This window comes from Orcinus orca, chromosome 3 (genome assembly GCF_937001465.1).
Source record: "Orcinus orca chromosome 3, mOrcOrc1.1, whole genome shotgun sequence".
NCBI classification, from domain to species: domain Eukaryota; kingdom Metazoa; phylum Chordata; class Mammalia; order Artiodactyla; family Delphinidae; genus Orcinus; species Orcinus orca.
The window spans coordinates 30,126,502-30,147,379 of NC_064561.1; the positions used below are offsets into that span (position 1 = coordinate 30,126,502).

The 20,878-nt window shown below is 51.3% G+C and overlaps 1 protein-coding gene across 1 annotated transcript in view; it reads left to right on the forward strand.

Annotated features, from left to right (window-relative positions):
* SLIT3 (slit guidance ligand 3) overlaps positions 1–20,878 on the forward strand; it is a 611,310-nt gene that overhangs the window by 522,811 nt on the left and 67,621 nt on the right. Inside the window, exons 16-20 of the mRNA XM_004271979.2 lie at positions 357–431; positions 7,221–7,364; positions 8,112–8,255; positions 10,933–11,096; positions 12,179–12,311. Of these exons, the coding sequence (XP_004272027.2) occupies positions 357–431; positions 7,221–7,364; positions 8,112–8,255; positions 10,933–11,096; positions 12,179–12,311 (660 nt within the window). The remainder of the gene's footprint in view (positions 1–356; positions 432–7,220; positions 7,365–8,111; positions 8,256–10,932; positions 11,097–12,178; positions 12,312–20,878) is intronic.

Sequence of the window (20,878 nt, forward strand, 5' to 3'; positions counted from 1 at the left end):
GGAGAGTTGGAAGAACCTGGGGAAACCTCCCTGGGGGTTTAAGTGGTCATTGGTACCCCTACAAAATGAAGGCAAATCATTGGCACTTGACTGTTAAGTGCTGAGCGTTCAAAAAGTTGAATACGCCTTCGGCAGAGGGTCTTCCTCTCCTTTCTGGCCCCTTCTCACACCCCTCCTCTTGCTGCTGGGCCCCCCATGCTGATGGGGTACACGGAGGGTTTCTATGGTGCTATTGACCTGGACTGAGTGAGGTCCAGGTGGCAATTCAGCTGAAGCCACGGGGGGATGGGGGACCAATGGAGGAGGTGCCCCATCCACAGCTCACCCACCGCCTCATCTGCTTGCTTCCCATGTAGCCGACTGAACGACAATGAGATATCTGTTCTAGAGGCCACTGGTATCTTCAAGAAGTTGCCCAACCTGCGGAAAATGTAAGTCAGTCTCAGGAATTTGGCAGACCAGAGCAGAACACCAGGGCACGGGCGGCTCCCTCTCCCTCCACTGCAGCCCCTCCCAGTCTCCTCCTGACCCCGCTATGGGCACATCCTGGGAAGCAAGACACTAAGGCAGGACCATGCAGAGGCAGAGCACGCATTTTGCACCATCCCTTACCCTCACCCCATCCTTGCTCACCCCCATCCTCCACCCCACACCCAATGTCTACCCCAGTGGGTGGTCGGAGGGACTCAGGTGAGGACCAGCAATGGGACATGGGGATCTAGGGTGCACATCACTTAGTAATTTTTATGAGGTAACAGTCAGAAGGTCTGTTTTTAGATGAACCCTAAAGGCCTCCACATGGTTGAGACACACTGGAGCAGAGACACCACAGCTGCCTCACCTCCTTCATCTGTAAGCACGCTGGTGCACAGCTGGCCTTGCTTCCCCCTCCCCTTCCCTTCCCAGGGGTGCCAGCAGAGGTACCAGCATGGACAGGGGGCTCTTTGCCATCTAATTCCCTTCTCCTTGACCCTGCTCCCCACTCCCACCCCATCCTCCACATGTCCCAGCCCCAGAGTTTGAGTCTGCCTCTGGAACAAAGGAAAACGGTCAAGCCTCATTATTCATAGACCCTGTATTTGCTGATTCGCTTACTCACTAACATTTATGTGTAATCTCAGAATCAATACGCACAGTGCTTTCATGGTCATTCATATACATAGACAGGGCAGCAAAAACTTTGAGTCCTTCTACATGCATGTCCCCAGCTGAAATCAAACAAGGCCACGTTCTGATTTCTTGTTTCAGCTCCCAGACTGTAAACAAGTGTCCAATCCACAATATATTTAGTGCCACATTTCTTTTTTTGCATGTTTGTGCTTTTGTGGGTGATTTCACTGTTTAAAATGGCCCCATAGCATAGCACTGGAGGGCTGTCTAGTGATCCTAAGCACAGGAAGGCTGTGATGTGCCTTACGGAGAAAATACGTGTTACATGAGCTTTGTTCAGGCAAGAGTTACAGTGCTGTTGGCTGTGAGCGCAATGTAAATAAATCAACAATATATATTCAGTAAGATGTCTTTAAACAGAAACATGCATCAAACAAGGTTGGGTATTGATTGGTTAATGAAAATGGTGACCAGAGGCTCCCCTAGGAGCAGTGGTTCAGCATTCACTAATTCATCTTGCCCAGTGACTTTGTAGAGCTTAACCACGATGAATAATGAGAATTAATTGTAACCCTTATTTTATTTTGCTCTCCACTCTTCCACCCATCAGTCCCTTGCAGGCAAGAAGGAGAGAGACCTTCCCCTGCCCTGGGCAGCATCTGGATCGCATCAGTGCTATTCCCTCCCTGCCCACAGTTGCCACCTTGGCCACGGCCTCAGGGACAACTCTGTAACTGAGAGCAGTGGAGAGCACTGTACCTGAGGGGGCAGCAGAGGGAGGACACACGTGGGTCTGGTGAGGTTCATGGCTGTCCGAGTGGTCAAGCCCACCTCTAGCTTCAGGAACCCGGCACAGACATCACCCATCACCTGCCTTTTAAATTCAACCCCTGAAAATGCTTACTTTTTTTAACCTCAAAACAAATTTACATGCACATGGAGATAAGGCATGTATTAAACCAAGTAAAGCTGGCCAAGTGCATATTTGCACAGTAAACAGGATCATGGAAGTCTTTGCTTCCATGAAGAAATATGTGTTTTCCCATTTTAGGTGAAACTCAAGCACTCTGAGTCTTTCATCTTCCTAGTTTTGACAGGGACCTGAGTATGAAGAACTGTTTCTGTACACCAACAAAAACAACAGCACAAATGCAATGATAAGTCGCAGCCAACTCCCAGCCTCAGCATCCAAGCCACAAAAGGGAGTGGTGCGGACTGTGGCAAAATGTAGGCCGAGTCCTCACGAAAAGGGGCAGATGTCACTACGCTCCTCCCAGCATCTGCCATGCTGGAAGGAAGGTCAGAGCTGCCAAATATTCCCTTCACGGGAGCAGCTGGAAATCCAGGTATGGCGGAAGAAGGCAGGCCGGCATTTGTTCTGAGTTCAGCTCTGCCCCACGCCTGCTGTGTGACCCTAGGAATGCCCTTAGCCTTTCTGGGCCTTTCATAATAGAAACAAGTCCACCTTCCTTGTAAGGTGTGATGAGGACCAGAAGTAAGTATAAGAGATAAGGGGAAAGACATGGCCTCTGTCCATGGGACCGCAGTGAGAAGGTGCTGGAAGACAGAAAGAGGACATCTGGGTCAAGTGACCCAGAGCAGATGGCTAGACATTGAAAACAGGAGTTACAAACTCAAATGCCTTCAGGACCCCCTGTGGAAAGGGAATGGGTGCAAGGCAGCGATAATAATAATGGCGACAAACAGTTACTAAACACTTTACTCTGTGCGCCAGACTCTGCTGATATTCAGGCAACTACCCCTCACCAAGAAAAACAAAACAGCTTTGAGATTGCTTCATCTTACAAATGAGGAAGCTGAAACACAGGAAGTAACCTGCGCAAGTTTAAAAGTCAAGCCAGGAGTGGTGACAGTGCAGAGTAGCTGGGGAGTGCACGCACCACCTGAAGGCAGTAAGCGCACGTGTGTGCACGTGTGTGCGCCTAAATCCAGGTACACATGGTGCCAGCCAACCAAGCACGTGTCCCAGTAGGGCAGACTTTTTAAGTAAACAGTCCTTACTTGCCAGGACCCGTCACCACCCCTACACTCCCATGAGGTGATGGGTCAGCGGGAATTCTGCCCATCAGGGTGGTTAAGGCCGGCAGTGCCTGTGACCGAGGCTGCTCAGCTTCCTCAGGGACTGTGGAGCCAGGGCCCTAAGGTTACAGTCTGGACGGCAGCACCCCGACAGGGCACGGAGGCAGAGGGGAGTGGACACACGACCAGGAGTTTGGACTCTGCGGTGCCTTTCCAGACTGTTCTGAACCTCTGTGCCCCTTCCTGTCATGTGGGAATAATGAGATTTCATAAGTATCACTAAGGGATGCAAAAAGAGGTGTGAGCTGTTCCCCACAAAGGTTATTAGGACTGTGGTAACTCAAGGTAGCTTTTCAAGTGACCTCCCACTCAGAGTGGGGTCACGGCCTCTCTCGGGCCAGCTTTCAGATCACTTCTTACACTGAAGGAGCATCTCAAGCAGAAGCTGAAACCTAGCACCCCTCTAGCCAAAATCAAATCCCAAGGGTGGATTTGGTGGTTGTGGTTGTGTTTTTTTGTTTTTGTTTTTTACCATCTTTATTGGAGTATAATTGCTTTACAATGGTGTGTTAGTTTCTGCTGTATAACAAAGTGAATCAGCTATACCTATACATATATCCCATATCCCCTCCTTCTTGCGTCTCCCTCCCACCTTCCCTATCCCACCCCTCTAGGTGGTCACAGAGCACCGAGCTGATCTCCCTGTGCTATGCGGCTGCTTCCCACTAGCTATCTATTTTACATTTGGTAGTGTATATAAGTCCATGCCACTCTCTCACTTCGTCCCAGCTTACCCTTCCCCCTGCCCGTGTCCTCAAGTCCATTCTCTACGTCTGCGTCTTTATTCATGTTCTTCAGAACCTTTTTTTTTTTTTAGATTCCGTATATATGTGTTAGCAGATTGTATTTGTTTTTCTCTTTCTGACGTACTTCACTCTGTATGACAGATTCTAGGTCCATGATGGTTGTGTTTTTAATGAGAAGTAGTTGCCCTCTTTTAAAAATCAGGAGTTTCCACAGAAAAATAAATGTGGATTTCTAGCACCTTTGGGAAAATCAGAGGATCTGTCAAAACTGAGCCCATGTTCCCAAACGGCTCCAGTCGAGTTGAGCTGAGGAACGGCTGCCCCCTAGCTGGGCCACGTGCTCTCCTGATCACTGCCGTCCCCGCTGGGCTTGCTTCCAATTTTAGGTCACCTGCCTGGACCCTGTAGACGTTTGAGTTTGTAACCCCAGCTCGAAGTAGAATTTCCACCTCAGGGGGCCGGAGAGGTCCATAAGGGAGGTAGACAGGACCTCCCCGACCTGACAGGGTGCCAGTGTGCTGCTCAATCATGACCCAGTATCCTCGGCTTCCAGAAAACTCCGCTTAGCTCTCTCCCAACTGTATTTCCATTGAGGACTGGACTTTTAAACAGGATTGCAGATGCTCCTCTGTTACCAGAGTTTATGTATGGGCTGTCCTACAAACCTGAAGAGACAGAGACCTAGAAGTCCAGGCTCGCCTCTTCAGACTCAGGCTTTCCAGAGATGAATCCCCCAGCCTCCAGGGGCCTTGGTGTTTCTTGGAAACAATAAGAACAGTTTCTGAAAGATACACCCAGCAGTTTGCCGAGGCGGCGTGGCCGAGCACTGGGTTTGTCCTGCCGTGGACCACTCTGAGCCAGCCCTGGCCTAGGGTGGGCGTTTCTGAGGCTGGGTCCTTTCAGATGTGAGATTCCCATCCTCACTGGAGTCAAAGCCGTGATGAAGCAGTAATCCTTCAGGTGGGTCTGCAGAGACAAAAATGGAGAGAGGCTCAGTGCCCTTAGTTTTGTGTTTGGAGGTTTCCTGGGATCTGGGGGCATCTGCAGGAAGATACTGCTCTGAGAATAAGATGGAGCTCTTACAAAACCCTGAGGCACCGGTTTTGTGTCTGGAGAGCTGCTGTCTCTCTGTCCTCCGACCCAAGCTGCCTGCAGTTTTGTGTGGTGCTTTGATGGATGGAGAGAGATCAGCAGCCTGGTCTTCTGGAAAATTCTATCCCCTTTTTTCACTCTCCTTATGTTTTCCATTCTCCCAGCCCGAGGAAATCCAGTTCGCAAACCTTACTGTAATGTGATGTTAATTCTGCTCGTTTAAAGAAAAAGATGTCAGGAAATGGGAACCTCCCACTTCTTATAGCTGCTATAACTCATCTTCATTGCCCACCCCATGTACTTCAGTTCCCCAAGAAGCCTAACTCTTTTGAGCTGGAGGAGAAGCTCCAGCATTTGGATGAGTTATAGCTGCTGGGAAAGTCTTTCTCTCTCCTCCCATGTCGAACTTGGGGGTAATTTGCAGTCTCCCCTGTGTATTGCCTTCATTTCCGAGTTATCGTGGACCAGGGCTACCCAGGATTTATAAGATGACCGGCTGAGTTGCAAGAGAGTCAGGCAGGGAGCAGAAATCCAGTTTGAGAATCTCCCAGCTCTGTCAGATCTCAGGGGAGGGATTCTGTGGGGTATTTGCACCTGTTTTCTCAGCAGGATGGAGGAGGGAGGCGAGGAAGGCCGTGACCAGGAGCACAGAGGGAGCAGACAATGCGAGGCTGGGAACTGTTTCCTCCACACCTGCCCGCAGGTGTGGGCATTGCCACCCCCGCACACCCAGTCCCTATTTGGGAAGAGGGCAGGCAGGCAACCTGTATCGAGCCCTTGGGTGCCCAGCTGAACTTTACTTGCTCTGAACCATCCCTATAGGAGGCTTGCGTGAGTCAGGCCAGAGCTGCACAAGGAGGGCACTTGAGAGAAGCAGTAGTACCAGGGACTCATGGAGCACTATGTCCCTTTCAGTGCTCTGTGACCAGGAGCAGTGGCCTCCCCTCCCTGGGCCTCAGTATGTCCAGCAGTACAATGGGCCAGCTGGTCCATCTCTCCTGAGCCCTCAGTTCTAACAAGCTCAGGGTGCTCAGCCAGTTAGCAGCTGTGTCTCCACCTACGGGTCTCCAGTTCACAGAACAAGGCCCCCCAGGATGTTTGCTGGGGAAGCTAGATTCTTCCCTCAGCTTCTGTAACTCCATCACTTTCTGCTCCAGCCAGCCAGCTGGGGCTACCTTTCAGGCCTGAACATCTGGGTGGTCTGTGGAGACCCCCGGCCGCTAGCAGCACCTACAGTTCTGCAGGACGTGCTTGCTGCTCAGTTATCCCATCCAGCCTGCCGCGTGGTGGCTGGGGGTCGGAGGGAAGAGCCCGCTCTCAGAGCTCGAGGGCAGTATTGGAAATGGCAGCACCGAGACTTGAAAGGACCGAGCCCACTTAGGAAAACACAACGTTCCAAATCCTGAATTCTGCAGAGCAGTAATAGAAGGGATGGGCATCCACGTCGTCAAAGGAACATTCACTTGGGAAAAGCGGTTCACTGGAGGCTTTTCTATGTGCCCAAAAGCATGGTCTCCGATCCCAGTGCTATCAGCTGTGTGACTGTGGGTAGGTTACTGAGTCTCTCTGAACCTCAGTCATCTCATCCATAAAACGGGACAATGATAAAAATAATGCCCGTCTGATGGGCGTTGTTTGGAGGATCTGATGTGATTCTGTTGGTCAAACCCCTCACGTGGTGCCTAGTACGTAATAAGTGCACAAACTGTAGTAACTAGAAAGGGTCCATGTATATCAGGGATCTCAGATGGTGAAAGCGTCGAAGGTTCTACAAATGCCTCACCCCGTAGGGAGCAGGCATGTTTTGTATTTTCCTCCAGCTCTCCTCTTGAGAATCACTACTCAGTGAGGGTATCCGTGGAAGAGAGAAAATAAGTTTGAGAACCATTCGAAACCTGCCAGTCCCCGGGGCATTGAAAAGACAATTGTACTGAAAGACTTCAAATGCTACACAGTCTGTTTCACACAGGTAGTCCACCCATCCACACCCCATGGGGGTGCTGGGCTCCCTGCTTCCTGAGGCACAGGTGCTGAAGACCAAACATCGGGAAGCCCAAGGTGGAGCCTCCACCAGCCAGTCCTCGGGCCAGGGGGCACTTCAGAGTCCCCAGCTGGCTGCAGGGCCAGCCACTCCCTCCCTGCGTCCTGACCTGTTCTGTCCCCTCCTTCCAGAAACTTGAGTAACAATAGGATCAAGGAGGTGAGAGAGGGTGCCTTCGACGGAGCGGCCAGCCTGCAGGAGCTGATGCTGACGGGGAACCAGCTGGAAACAGTGCATGGGCGCGTGTTCCGTGGCCTCAGCGGCCTCAAGACCTTGTGAGTTCCCAGGGCCTGGGCCAAGGCCAGAGCGGGGGAGATGGGAGAGCAGGGGCATCAGAGGGGCTGTGAGGGCTGGCGGGCGGCGGACTAGGCCCGGGTGCTGTCCTGACCTGCTGAATCCTGGAGCCGGAGAGACATTAGACATTTCCAAGCCCTGGATGGGAAAGAACGTAGCATGCTAAGCTCCCCCCAACACACACACACACACACACACACACACACAGACACTAAAAGACACTAGCCCTAGTGTATACACAGGTGTAGATTCATACCAGAAACAGGCACACACTCACACATGTACACAAACATAGGCATTACACATGTACATGAAAATGGCATATAGACACACATGGAACGTGGGTATACACAGACAAGCATGTGCATATAAGCACACGCACACGCTGATGTCCACAGCCACATCTTGATTCTTCCCTCTCCTCCCCCAAATATACATACATATGCTAACCACCATATAACATACAGTGTACACGTACACATGCAGCACACCTGCTTCTACTGCAAATACAGCGTCTGCAGCCCAGAATGTGCATACACGTTTGCAGGTGGCCCCAGGGGGGACCCAGGCCCAGCTGTCACAGGACAAACCTCAGCAGTGTGACTGGTCTGAGCTTGGATTAGGCAGAAGCATCCCACCACACACGCACACGCACACACACAGTGTGGCACAGTCATAGGAGGGAAAGGATGACACCCGTGCCTGCTCACCCACCCCTCTCCCTGCAGGATGCTGAGGAGTAACCTCATCAGCTGTGTGAGCAATGACACCTTTGCTGGCCTGAGTTCAGTGAGGCTGCTGTCCCTCTACGACAATCGGATCACCACCATCACCCCCGGAGCCTTCACCACGCTCGTCTCCCTGTCCACCATGTAAGTCCCCCTGGACCGCACTCATTCAGGGCTCCTCTCCTGCAGACGTCTCCTCTCACAACACCCTACTATATTTGGCCCAAGGTCATCTATCCATCTGTCAACTTAAACACTTGGCAGCCACCCTCCATGTGCCAGGCACCATTTGCTACTGAGGATTCACAGACGTGGACCCTCCTTCCTGGAGCTCACAGCATAGCGAGTTGCCACAGAAGGGAGGTCCACAGTGATATGAGAGCCTAACATAGGCTTTGTCGAGGAACACTGGAGCTATGCTCTGGAAGGTGAGTGGGAGTTGGCTTGTTTGCGAAAGCAGGAAGTGTATTTCTTTCGGCGGGAAGAGCACGTGCAAGGGCCTGTGCCAGGTTGAAGCAGAGCAGATATGCAGGACTGAGCAAAGTCCAATGTGGTCATAGTACAGAGTGGGCAAGGCTGGAGCGGAGACCAGGGCCAGGCTACAGGACTGCCATGGGCCATTTTGGTCTTTATCCAAAACACATCAGGAAGCCACAGAAGGTTTTAAGCAGGCCAGTGACATGACGTGACGGGGGTTTTAAATTGATGTCACTGACTGCTTAAACGTGTATCAGAACCAGTTAGAATCTAGCTTTCTGGACGAATCTCTCTGCCCACAATATTCACTGTATTGGTAAGGGAGGCTGTTTAGAATAATGGTGAAAGCTTTGAGCTCTAGAGCCAGATTTTCTGGGTCCATATCCTGGTTTACCTCCTGTTAGCTGTGTGTCTTGGAAGAGTTACTTCCTCTCTCTGTGCTTTAATTGTCCCTTCTCATAATCCACCTCATAGGATTGTCATGAGGACTGAATTTGTTAATATTGGTAAAATGCACAGCAGGGGCCTGAGATATAAAAAGTACTCAGCACATGTTAGCTTTTACGGTTTCTCACAGTATTTCTATGGGGCTCTGTTACCCTTAGTTGGTGGTTCATTTTTCCTTCCCTTCCCTTCTCCAAAGACCCTTGGGAAGACAGACGAGAAAGCCCATTGCTGCATCTCCTGTTGCTGCCCGTGGTCATGCTCCCATACAGCCACCCCACTAGCGATAAAAGCCAAAGTTACAGAACGTCCTAAAGGCCCCACGTCTAGCCCCTCAGAACCTCCTTGCATTCCAGCCCCACTGACCTCACTGTTCTGCGCACGCCCCAGGCCCACTTCCACCTTAGAACTTTGCACTGGCTGTTCCCACTACCTGGAAAGCCCTCCCCCTGGCTCCCTCCCCTCCTATTATTTGCTCAAATGTCAGTTGCCTCAGCCCCATTCCACCCCTCTGCTATCACCCCCAGTTCTTCCAGCCTTACTCTTCTAATTTTTTCCATAGCACTGACCATTTCCTAACATACTATACTTTTTGTTGTTAATTACATATTGTCTGCCTCCCATCAGCTGGAGCATACGTTCCAGAAGGATGAAGTACGGGGATATATGACTGTTTTGTTCACTCCTCTATCCTCAGTGCCTACACCTGAGCCTGGCACTAAGCCCATTATATAATGGTTGAATAAGTGGATGAGTTGAATGAATGAGTGACATGAAGATAGAGGACAGTGGGTTAGAACTAGCATGGGTGGGTTGGTTGATCTCAGCCCACTTCTCACCCCTCCTGGATGCCTCTGCACTGGGAATCCAAAGACACGAAAGATGCCAAGAGGGCTAGTGTCACAAAGCATGAAGGGAACCAGCTCCGACAGGGGAAGGAACTTGCCCACCTTCTCACAGCTACTGAGTGTCAGAGCCAGAATCAACCCCAGGAAGGACTGACTCCCGAGACCTTAATTGCCATGTCAAACCGCAGCCCCTCAAGGGCTCTCCAGCCCTCTTCTGTAACCTCCCTAAGTTTTAAATTCCTCATTTGTGAGATGAGAATACTGTCCCCTCCTTCCTAGGGTTGCTGTGACAAGTCTGAATGAGAAAATGGATTTATAAAGCGCTCAGCCCAGTTCCTGTCCTCTAGAAAACCCTCAGAAAGTGATAGCTGCCCTCATCCCTCCACCTGTCCCATCACTGCATCTGACAGATTCGTATAAAGTGCCTATGCCGATGTCCTGCTAGCTCCTGGAGACACAGAGCAGGACAGACAGACCTGGTCCCTCCCCTCCGGGAATTGAGAGCCCAAGGAGGGAGGGGTTCCCAGCTCGGATGGATACTGTGGAGGAAATGAAGGGGAATGAAGGGGGAGAACGGGACAGGGCAGAACTTTTCATTTCCCTTGAGATGAGGGTCTTCTTTGAGGAGGGGTCATTTAAGCTGAGGGCTGAAGGAAGAGGAGGGGCCACCCAGGCACACCGTAGAGAAATTCATCCCCGGCGGGAGGAGCAGCACACGTGAAGGCTCTAAGTGTAAGAAAATCTCTGGGGAGGAATTGAGGCAGTTCACACAGCTGGGGCTCATCAAACAAAGGCGAGACGGATGGCGACTGTATCCATCCGCGGAGGTCTGGAATGAGACCCTTGCAAAGACTGCCTCCGCGTTTTAGAAGAGAGTCTGCCTTCCTTTTCCCAGACCTTCTACCTCCTTCGTCCTTTCTCCTTCCCCTGAACCGGAAGCAGACCTGCCTGGAGAGCCAGGCCCTAGGCTTGCAGACCTGGATCCCAGGACCGGCTCCCACGGGACAAGGGTAGAGGCTAACCATTCAGAGAGGGCCCTTCTGTCCTCCCAGAAACCTCCTGTCCAACCCCTTCAACTGCAACTGCCACCTGGCCTGGCTCGGCAAGTGGTTGAGGAAGAGGCGAATCGTAAGTGGGAACCCCCGGTGCCAGAAGCCCTTCTTCCTCAAGGAGATTCCCATCCAGGACGTGGCCATCCAGGACTTCACCTGTGAAGGTAAGAAGGCTGGGGGGGAGGGCAGGGGAGCAACTTCTGGGAAGACAAGGACGCTACAAGAGAAAAGAGGTGCAGGCAGGCGGTAACTGCAGGTCAGGACCCCCCGAGATATGATTCTCCTCTGCCCTCAGCATGCAGCCCGAGCTCTGGAGGGCTCTGCAGGCCTGCTTCTAGCCCACATGGCTCTGTCGTGCAAATTAAGAACAGGTGCCTCTTTCTACAGACATTTGACCTCCATCAGTCAGAAATCTGTCATAATATACTGCTTTTGTTAAAACGAGGTACTTTACAGCCATCTGTGAAGACACTGTTGTACCAAATATCTTAATCTGCCGTATCCACAGTGAGGTTGGCGCCCATTAGATGGTGGGGCACCCTTGTGCAGTACGCTACCTACACAACTGTACATGGGAGCCCTGGACCGAAGTTTTCCTGCCTGCATCATCATGAGGCTGAGAGTATGTGCTCATGAGAAACAGACTTCAAGATGAGCTTCTGGGAAATTCCTGTCACTGGCTAGGCAGTACGAATACCTGAAGATTCAAGGCTTTGAGTGTCAGGATTCCAGAGGGCATATTTGTTGGCATAAATTCAAGCCAGCACAATTTTTACTTGGTCAACTTTAGGTTATCTAGAGACGGATGAACTGGTTTGTAGATTAACTGAGGTTAAGGTATAATGGGGGCTTGGGGACATATTGACCACGCCAGAGGGATTGTATAGTGGGAGGTGTGGACAGAGGGAGGAGAAGGAGGGGAGTAGATAGGGCCCTGTCCCTACCCTGACCACTCCTTCAGTCAATTTGGCTTATCCAGATCTGGTTAACAGTAACCTCTTCCATATCTAACACCTGGTTAATCAAGTTTTTAGCGTCTTTGTTTTATGCTAAATGTGGTAGAAGATGGGCAGCCCTATTCCCCAACCCAGGTGCATCTTCTTTCCCTTCCAACCACGGATAAGACCAGCAAGCTCCTCATTCCCACTTCTGGCTCGAAGCGGAGAGCTTCCCTTTCCTGCAGGCAGCTGGGTCGGGGAATGGGCCTCGCAGCCCTGCGCCATGCTCACTCCCCGGCTCTCCACAGGCAATGATGAGAGCAGCTGCCAGCTGGGGCCGCGCTGCCCCGAGCAGTGCACCTGCATGGAGACGGTGGTGCGATGCAGCAACAAGGGGCTCCGCACCCTCCCCAAAGGCATCCCCAAGGACGTGACGGAGCTGTAAGTACCCCCCCACCACCACCGACACCCCGTAATCCCGCCACTACGGGCATCTGTCACACTTCACCCCTGCAAGCAAGACAGCCTGGGGATGCCCTACCTGAATGGGTCCCAGCAAGGTGGTGTCAGAGCCTCAGCAGGGGGCAGGCAGCAGCTTGCACGGGGACAGGAAGCTCCCCTCCCCAAGCCTCTGCCTGGCAGGTGACGAGTATCTAGAGTACAAGTGGGAGGGCTGTTGTCTCGTTTTCTCTATCACCCCCAGTCCCCTGCTCTGCGCCGTGCCTTCTAGATTCCCACATAGTCCCTCAGTCTGACACCAGAAACAGCACAGGATAATCGTCAAAACATGGGCCCACAGGCACTATGGCTTAGCAAGCGCTTCTACAAATAGGATCCTGTTCTACCTTAAAAACACCCATTTTACAGATGAGACCTTAGTTCTGGGTTCTGCACACTCTTCACCCAGGAGCCTTCTTATTCCATAGCCCAAGCTCCTGACACTAACTCCTCAGGGGGTCCTCCTGCCCCAGAAGCTCCCAGTTAAATGAAAGAGAGGCCCTTCTTTTCCTGAAGGGCTCTTACTATTGTGGATAAAACGTTATTTCTGCCCCCGGGGAAGCTCAGAGTCCCACAGGCAGGGCGGCCTCTCGAGAATGTCCCAGGAGCTGCGCAGCTGCGGCCGGGTAAGCGCCACGCGCTGGCACAGGCATGCGAGCCACGTTCAGTCTCCCGTTCATTCACTCAACACATATTCGTTGGGTGCCGCTTGCGTCAGGCACTCTGCTAACACTGGAGAGACAGCGGTACACAAAACAGGCATGACCCCTCCACGCGTGGGCTCACGGTTTCGTGGGGGAGGTTGACACTCACTCGATCATCTCAGAGGCACATGTGACATGACAGCCATGAAAAGCGCTACAAAGAGGAATCAAGGTTGCTATGACATCCGAAAGTAGGGAGATTTGACTTCGTTGTGAAGATTGGAGAAAGCTGTTCTGGGGAGGGCGGCGGGGGTGGAGCTGGAATCTAAAGGGCAAGGAGCGGATGATGGGAAGGGAGGGAGGCTGCCCGAGCTGAGGCCCTGTGCTGGGAGCGGGCAGAGCCAGGAGAGGGGCTGGCGGAAACCCAGAGGGCCCGGCCGGGGCACGCCACCGCCCACCTCTCACTCTGGCCCTCTCTGCCCGGACCCCAGGCACGCCCCCTCCTCTGGGCCAGCTTAGCACACGCCCTCTGGCTCTGCCAGTGCTTCATGGGGTGGAAGCTGACCACGCTCTGGTCTAGAATGGCTGAGAGGTTCCTGGGTATGTGTTACAGCTCCCGGCGTCTCCTGACACTCAGCGAGGCTGTAACAAGGGCTGCCAACCCAAGTGAAAGAAGGAAAAGTCGGGATAGTCACTAAAAAGTCTGTCAGCCCTGGGTTTGGGCTGGGGTCGTGCCCTCAGAGATGTGCACGAGCAGCAGTGTGATGAGCTCCACGCCCTTTCCCGGCTGGGCTGGGCTTGGGGTGGGGACTGCAGGAAATGACCCAGGTACATGCCTCCTTCCTGGGCTGAGTGCCAAGTGTCACGTGTCAAAGAGAAGACAATGCCATGAAAACAGGCCCTCGGACGCTTTTCCCCAAAGCTCAGGAAACACAGATTGAAATGACAAAGATAATTGGCCGTAATTATAAGGTAAACTTCAGGGCTTTGGGAGGAGACCTGATTTCCTGCTTTGGAAATGATGGTGCTTCCCTGTGCCAGACGTGGGTTCCAGAGCTCGCCAAGGAGGGCAGCCCTCACCCCTGTTCCCAAACCATCTCCTGGAGGGGAGAGGGAGTATCTGGGGAGGGCAGAGGGAGGCAAGAAAAGAGACGCCAGAGAAAGTGAAAGCTTGGCAGGCCCAGAAAACTGGGGCTTGGAGGTCGTTTGTTCAGGGACACTGGCTGAGTCCAGATTCAGTGTTTCCAACACTGGCTTTCCAGCTCCCTTGGCTTCATTAGTTATCTCGGGCAGAGCTGCCAACTTACAAAACAAAATTAAGTTTAATTCGCTGAGAAGGGGTGGGGAGATGTGTGTGTGCATGTGTGTGTATGTATGAGTGTATCTGTGCATGTAAACAGATGAAATGCAGGCTCAGAGAGGTTAAGTATATACATATGTATATATATATTCAAACTGTATTGAATAATTCAAAGGTATTAGAGCCAGGCACCACTCCAAGGCTTTCCACAGAAAGTCCCATCTAATCTTCATAATCACTTCAAGGTGGTGATTATTAGCAACCTCATTTTACAGATGAGGAAACAGAAGCTCAGAGAGGGTAATTAATTTGCCCAAGGTCACACAGCTATTAGCTAGTGGAACCTGAATATGAGGCTCAGCTGCCTGACTCCAGGGTTGCCCGTGCATCACCCCAGGCCCCCAGTTGGACTCCTGGCTTGGAGTGGGGGCTCCTGGAAGGTGGCTGCTCTCCGCCTCCTTCACCATTCAGTAGGTCGAAGAATTCTTTGTGCGGCCCTCGTCAGCACCACAAAGCTCAAAACAGAAATGGGGAACAATCCATTCAACGCTCCGTGTGGATTTGCACGTGAGGCAGCTGTGTCCTCGTGTGCTTGCGCTGGGGCTGAAACAGAGCATTTAAATGCAGATCAACACAAAGGTTGACCTGCTGGAAATGCTCTAGTAGTTCTAAGGCTGGCAGGGCAAGAGTGCAGTCTTCTGAAAGGGTCCCTCCGGGGCCTGGGCTGCAGGCTAGAGGCAACGTTGGAGTTCAGAGTGTTCATGAAGGGCTTCCTACAAAGAGCGCTTTCTCACTCAGCCGCGTCTGCATTTCTGAAGTGAAACCTTTTGATCCCGCATCTTCTGAGCCTCGATGCCAGGTCGCCAGGGACATTCTGCACTTAAAACAGCTCCCTCGCAGCTCCCACTTGGCTCCGCAGTGCCAAATGCAACAGCATCTGGAGAGTTCTGGGGTCTTCATCACACAGACGATGTTTCTTGAGCATCTACTGTTGCCCGCTAGTGTACAAGGATGCTCTAGTGAGCAAAACAGACATGGTTCTGCCCCATCATCACAAATTCACATAAAGGATGTCCCCAGTGGGTGCGGGGGATGGTATCAGGGAAGCGATGCTCAAGCAGAGGCCTGAGCATCTATGTGAGGTAACTAGACAGGGAGGGAGAAGAGGAACCAGCGGGTGCAAAGACCTGCCCCCGTACCAAGCGGAACATGGGGCGTTCGAGGAGGGGTCAGGTCACTGGAGGTGGAACCAGAGGTCAAGGCAGAGTTTGCTGTAAGGTGAACCAGAGAGGCAGGCAGGGACTGCAAGGGTTAATTTCGTGTGTCAACTCTGCCACGCTGTGGTGCCCAGTGGTTTGGGCAAACATGAGCTAGATGTTGCTGTGAAGTTACTTTGTAGATGCATCAACATCTACAGTCAGTTGGCTTTTGAAGGAAAGGAGATCACCCTTTCTAATGTGGAGGTGGGCCTCATAAAATCCGTTGAAGACCTTAAAAACAGAAAACTGAGGTTTCCTGGAAAAGAGGGAATTCTGCCTCCTGACTGTAACATAAAAGTCCTGCTTGAATTTCAAGTCTGCCTGCCTGACCTTCCTTAGAATAAATTCTCTCTCCCCCTCCCCCTCCCCTCCCCTCCCCTCCCCTCCCCTCCCCTCCCCTCCCCTCCCCTGCCCTGCCCTGCCCTCCCCCCCTCCCCCCTCCCCTCTCCTCTCCTCCCCTCCCCTCCCCCTCCCCCTGTGTATGTATTAATATATGTGTATATGTAATATATTTGTATTTCCTGTTGGTCTGTTTCTCTGGAGAATCCTGACTGGTACAGGACAGACCACAGAAGGCTTTGCAGGATTTGAGCATGAGTTGGGTAGCCCTTCTCCAACAAGCAGTGGAAGACAGGGAAGGATTTTAAGCATGGAGAGAGGCCGATATAATCAGCATAGTCCTAACCAGAGCCAGGCTAGAGCCCAGGGCGCCTGGCATGGTAGGCTCCAGAGGCTGCAGAATCATCTGTGTCATGTTGCCCATCCTCCAGGGTCCTGAACCTCCCTGTGTCAGATGAGGATGCTGTTAGCATCCCTGAATCCCAGTGGTCATTTGTGCATTTATTCAACTGTTTTGCAAATGCATGCATTTGTGGAGCACAGCCTGCCCTGCAGATGGAGCTAGGCCAGGCCAAGGGCACTCCTTGACACCACTGCAGGTTTTTGTCTTTTTAATCCAAGGTCCTGTGAACAGCCTTTCACCACATTCATTCATTCATTCAACAAATATTTGAGGCCCTACCATGAGCTGAGCATGCTATGCTCTGGGATACAGCAGGAAACAAAACTGGCAAAACACCCAGCTCCGTGCAGCTTACATTCTAGTGAGGGCTGACTTCTCAGGCTCTGGAATCCAACAGATGTGCATTTAGATCCCAACTCCTGAGCTCCCTGTTTATACCTCTCTGCGCCTCAGTGTTCTTGCCAACAAAATGGACAAATATACCCAGCAAAATACACCCCCCAACGCCAGGGGATTAAAGGAGATAACAGACCAGAGTCTTTCTCCCAAAGCACTGGCATGTACACCTCAGCTAATGCCGGTGAATTTTGTCTTGGTTTTGTTATTGTCCTTGTCATTGTGCTGTCTGTGAGGTTGAGTAACGTACAGCAAGCCACACAGCAAGCCCAAGCCATAGGCCCACCCTCCGATGTACTTGCCACAGGGTCTTCTAAAAAGACCCCAGCAAGGAGACTTGGGGTTTCGCTGTTTTCTTCTGGGTTTCAGCTTAGATGCCTCAAGTTTGCTAAGTAACTGTAGCAAACAAACGAGAGAGAGTCAGAGAATGAGAAGCGGAAGAGCGTGAGAGAGCGCTGCCAGGCTGAGGCCAGACTCCTTCAGGCTGCTCCCTCCTCTGGGGTTAATTAGTCTCCCTCTAGCAGAGATGCTCTCTGGACCAGCGCCTCCCCAGCAGCCCTGCTCATTCATCCAGCTTCCGCCTCCCAGCTTCCCTCCATGCCACTCATCCACAAAGCACTTCCTGCAGGTGACCAGGTGGCGGCCCAGCACGGCTTGTCTCCCCTCCTTCAGCTTGCATAGACCTCGGAATCCCACCATGCCTGCAGCCTCCCTGCCCAGCGGAGAGAGCTGGAAGCCTCCCCTCAGATGCCTGCCCCTCCACCCGCCATCACCTGATGAGGGGCAGGGCCAGTGTCCACACAAAATGTAAATGTCCTGCAGGTGATGCTGGGCGAGAGGCATTCAGGAAGCTCTCCACAACGCGGCCCCTGCACCTGTCTGCAGTCATGGCCTCTCCTTGCACTTTGTCTTTTAGGGAGTCTGGGGGGGTTTAAAATTGAGTTATAATTAACATATGATATTGTATTTGTTTCAGGTACATAGTGATTGAATGTTTTTATACATTATGAAATGATCACCCCAATAAGACCAGTTACTATCCATCATCATATACAGTGCTATTGACTGTATTCCTTATGCTGTACATTTCCTCCCCGTGACTTATTTATTTTATAGCTGGAAATGGGTATCTCCTAATCCCCTTCACCTGTTTCATCCGTCCCCTGGCCCCCTCCTCTCTGGCAACCACCAGTTCTCTGTATCTGGGAGTCTGTTTCTGCTTTATTTTGGTTTTTAGATTCCACATTTAAGTGAAATCGTACAGTATTTGGCTTTCTCTGTCTGACTTATTTTACTTACATAATACCTTCTAGGTCCATCCATGTTGCTGCAGATGGCAGAATTTCATTCTTTTTATGGCTGAGTAGTATTCCATGGTATATATACCACATCTTCCTACCCATTCATCTACTGATGGACACTTAGGTTGCTTCTATGGCTTGGCTGTTTTAAAGAAGACTTCTATGAACATTGGGGTACATGTATCTTTTTTTTATAAATTTATTTATTTGGGGCTGTGTTGGGTCTTCGTTGCTGTGCGCAGGCTTTCTCTAGTTGCGGCGAGCAGGGGCTACTCTTCATTGCGGTGCGTGGGCTTCTCATTGCAGTGGCTCCTCTTGTTGCGGAGCACGGGCTCTAGGCGCATGGCTTCAGTAGTTGTGGCACATGGGCTCAGTAGCTGTGGCTCGCGGGCTCTAGAGCGCAGGCTCAGTAGTTGTGGCACACGGGCTTAGTTGCTCCACGGCACATGGGATCTTCCTGGACCAGGGCTCGAACCTGTGTCCCCTGCATTAGCAGGCGGATTCTTAACCACTGCGCTACCAGGGAAGCTGGGGGTGGACATGTATCTTTTCAAATTAGTGTGTTCGTTTTCTTTAGATAAATTCCCAGAAGTGGAATTACTGGATGTATGGTAGTTCAATTTTTCGTTTTTTGAGGAAACTTCATACTGTTGTCCATAGTGACTGCACCATTTTACATTGCAGCAGTGCACGAGGGCTACCTTTTCTCCACATCCTTGCAGACACTTGTTGTTTCTTGCCTTTCTGACAATAGCCATTCTGACAGGTGAATGAACTGACCACAGTGTGATCTGCCCCACCTCCCGCTGTCCTCTCTTCACCCACCAGACTTTGGCCTCCCCAGCCTTTCCTTCAAGTTCAGGGCCCTCCCCAGGCTGCAGTCTCCTATGCTGCATCTCCTCCTTGGCTACATCTTTCTGCAGGAAGCTTTGGGCATTGTCTGTCACTACACCTTTTTCCTTTCCTTCAAAGCACACATTGCAATTTGTAAGTTATATTACTTTATGTGTGTGTCCCTTCTCTCTCCCTCTCCCTCTCTCTCTCCCTCCCTCTCCCTCTCTCTCTCTCTCTCTCTCTCTCTCTCTCTCTTTCTCTCTCTCTCTCTCTCTCTCTTTCTCTCTCTCTCTCTCTCTCTCTCCCTCCTTCCCTTCTCCCTCCTTCCTTCCCACACACACATTAGATTTTTAAATGCCAGAAAATAGGCACCACCCCTATCTTATTCACCAGTATATACGGTACCTGGCACATTGCAGTTGCCCAATAAATATTTCTGCCTGAATAAATGACTACATCAGTGAATACATTTCTCTTAGCTCCTCTGCCTGAGGGCATAATCTAAACGCGTGTGCGCGGCTGAATTTTAAGTCAGATGGTCAAGCTCCCTGAAGGTAGAAATGGGGTCTGGTTCATCTTTGTATCTCCCCCAGCATCTAGCATAGTTCTTAGAGCAATACATATACAACAAAGATTGAGGACCAAAGGGACATTAATCCAACATGCCATGGCAACCAGAGGCCGTGTGGGGTCCTGCCCAATGTTCTGTGCCACGAGGATCCCTCAGGGCCAGCCAAGGGAATAAAGTCACTTGGCCTTAATTTAAGGTAATGCCCAATGCCTTACCTTTAAGGTAAGGTAAGGACACCTTTTGTCCCTAAAGCTAACCCTGGTTTGGTCGTTGTGACACACTTACCCATATCGTATTTTAACCCATTTCATCCTATTCAGTCATTTTGTGCTGGGTCTGCTGGATGCCAGGCAGTGTGCTAGCACCTCATTACTCAAAATGTGGCCTGTAGACCATGAATGAGCTCCACCATCTCCCAAGAGCCTATCAAGGATGCAGACCCTCCAACCTGATGGCAGACCTACTGGATCAGAATCTGCTTTTTAGCAAGATCCCAGGTGATTCATATGTACATTACAGTTTAAGAAGCCCTGAGCTAGAAAAAGGTAGACCTAGGGTCTGCCTTCGTGGAGGCTGAGACAGGCACGGCACCAACGAACAGCAGTAGCTGGATGTCGACTGTTATGGGAGAGGAAGCTATGCGAGCTTTATATCAAGGGAGACTCACCCCGGAGATGAGAGCAGACCTTATAAGCCATCTTAAAGATTTTGCTATTTTGTCCTGAGAGCAACAGGAAGCCTAGGGAAAGGGGTCTACAGCAAGGGTGGGGATAAATGAATCAGCCCGTGTCCCCTCTTTAGGGTAGTCATAACGTTTGTAATTCATCATCAAAACACGACTTCCTTCTCTATCTTCAACCACGCTCGGGTGTCTGATGAGCAGGTTGGCACAGAAGCCCGCAGTCCAGGCAGGTCTAGGTCAGCCTTTGCCCATTCAGGAGGGGTCTCCTTCTGCTGGTGCGGCCTCATTCTGAACCCCGTCCCGTTCTGCATGTGGTCCTCCTGCTGGGGACTGTAGCACAGGGCTCCAGGAACATGCCCTGTCTCCTCAGTTTCCAGATGCATATCAGAGATACTCAACACGGAATGAGGGTTCTTAATGGCTCAGCTCTCCACGCACTCCGGTAGCTAAACAGAGGCCATTTGGAACTGTGATAAAACTGCAGTCAGAGAGACCTGGGTTCAAGTCCTAACTGAACCACTCGCTGTGTGACCTTGGGCAAGCGTTTTAACATCTCTGAATTTCTGTTTTCTCAACTGTGAATCCCTGCCGTGTAAGGGTATTGTGCAGGCCAGATATAAAGTGGGTGCTTTATTCAAGAAATAATTTATTGAACACCTACTGTGTGCCACTCTGTACACAGTCTTAGGGGGCTCCAACCCTGGGCAATTTTAGGCAAGAGCCCTGCCATCATGGAGCTTAGCAGCCCAGTGGGGAAAAGTGTCATTAATTGAACAATCAC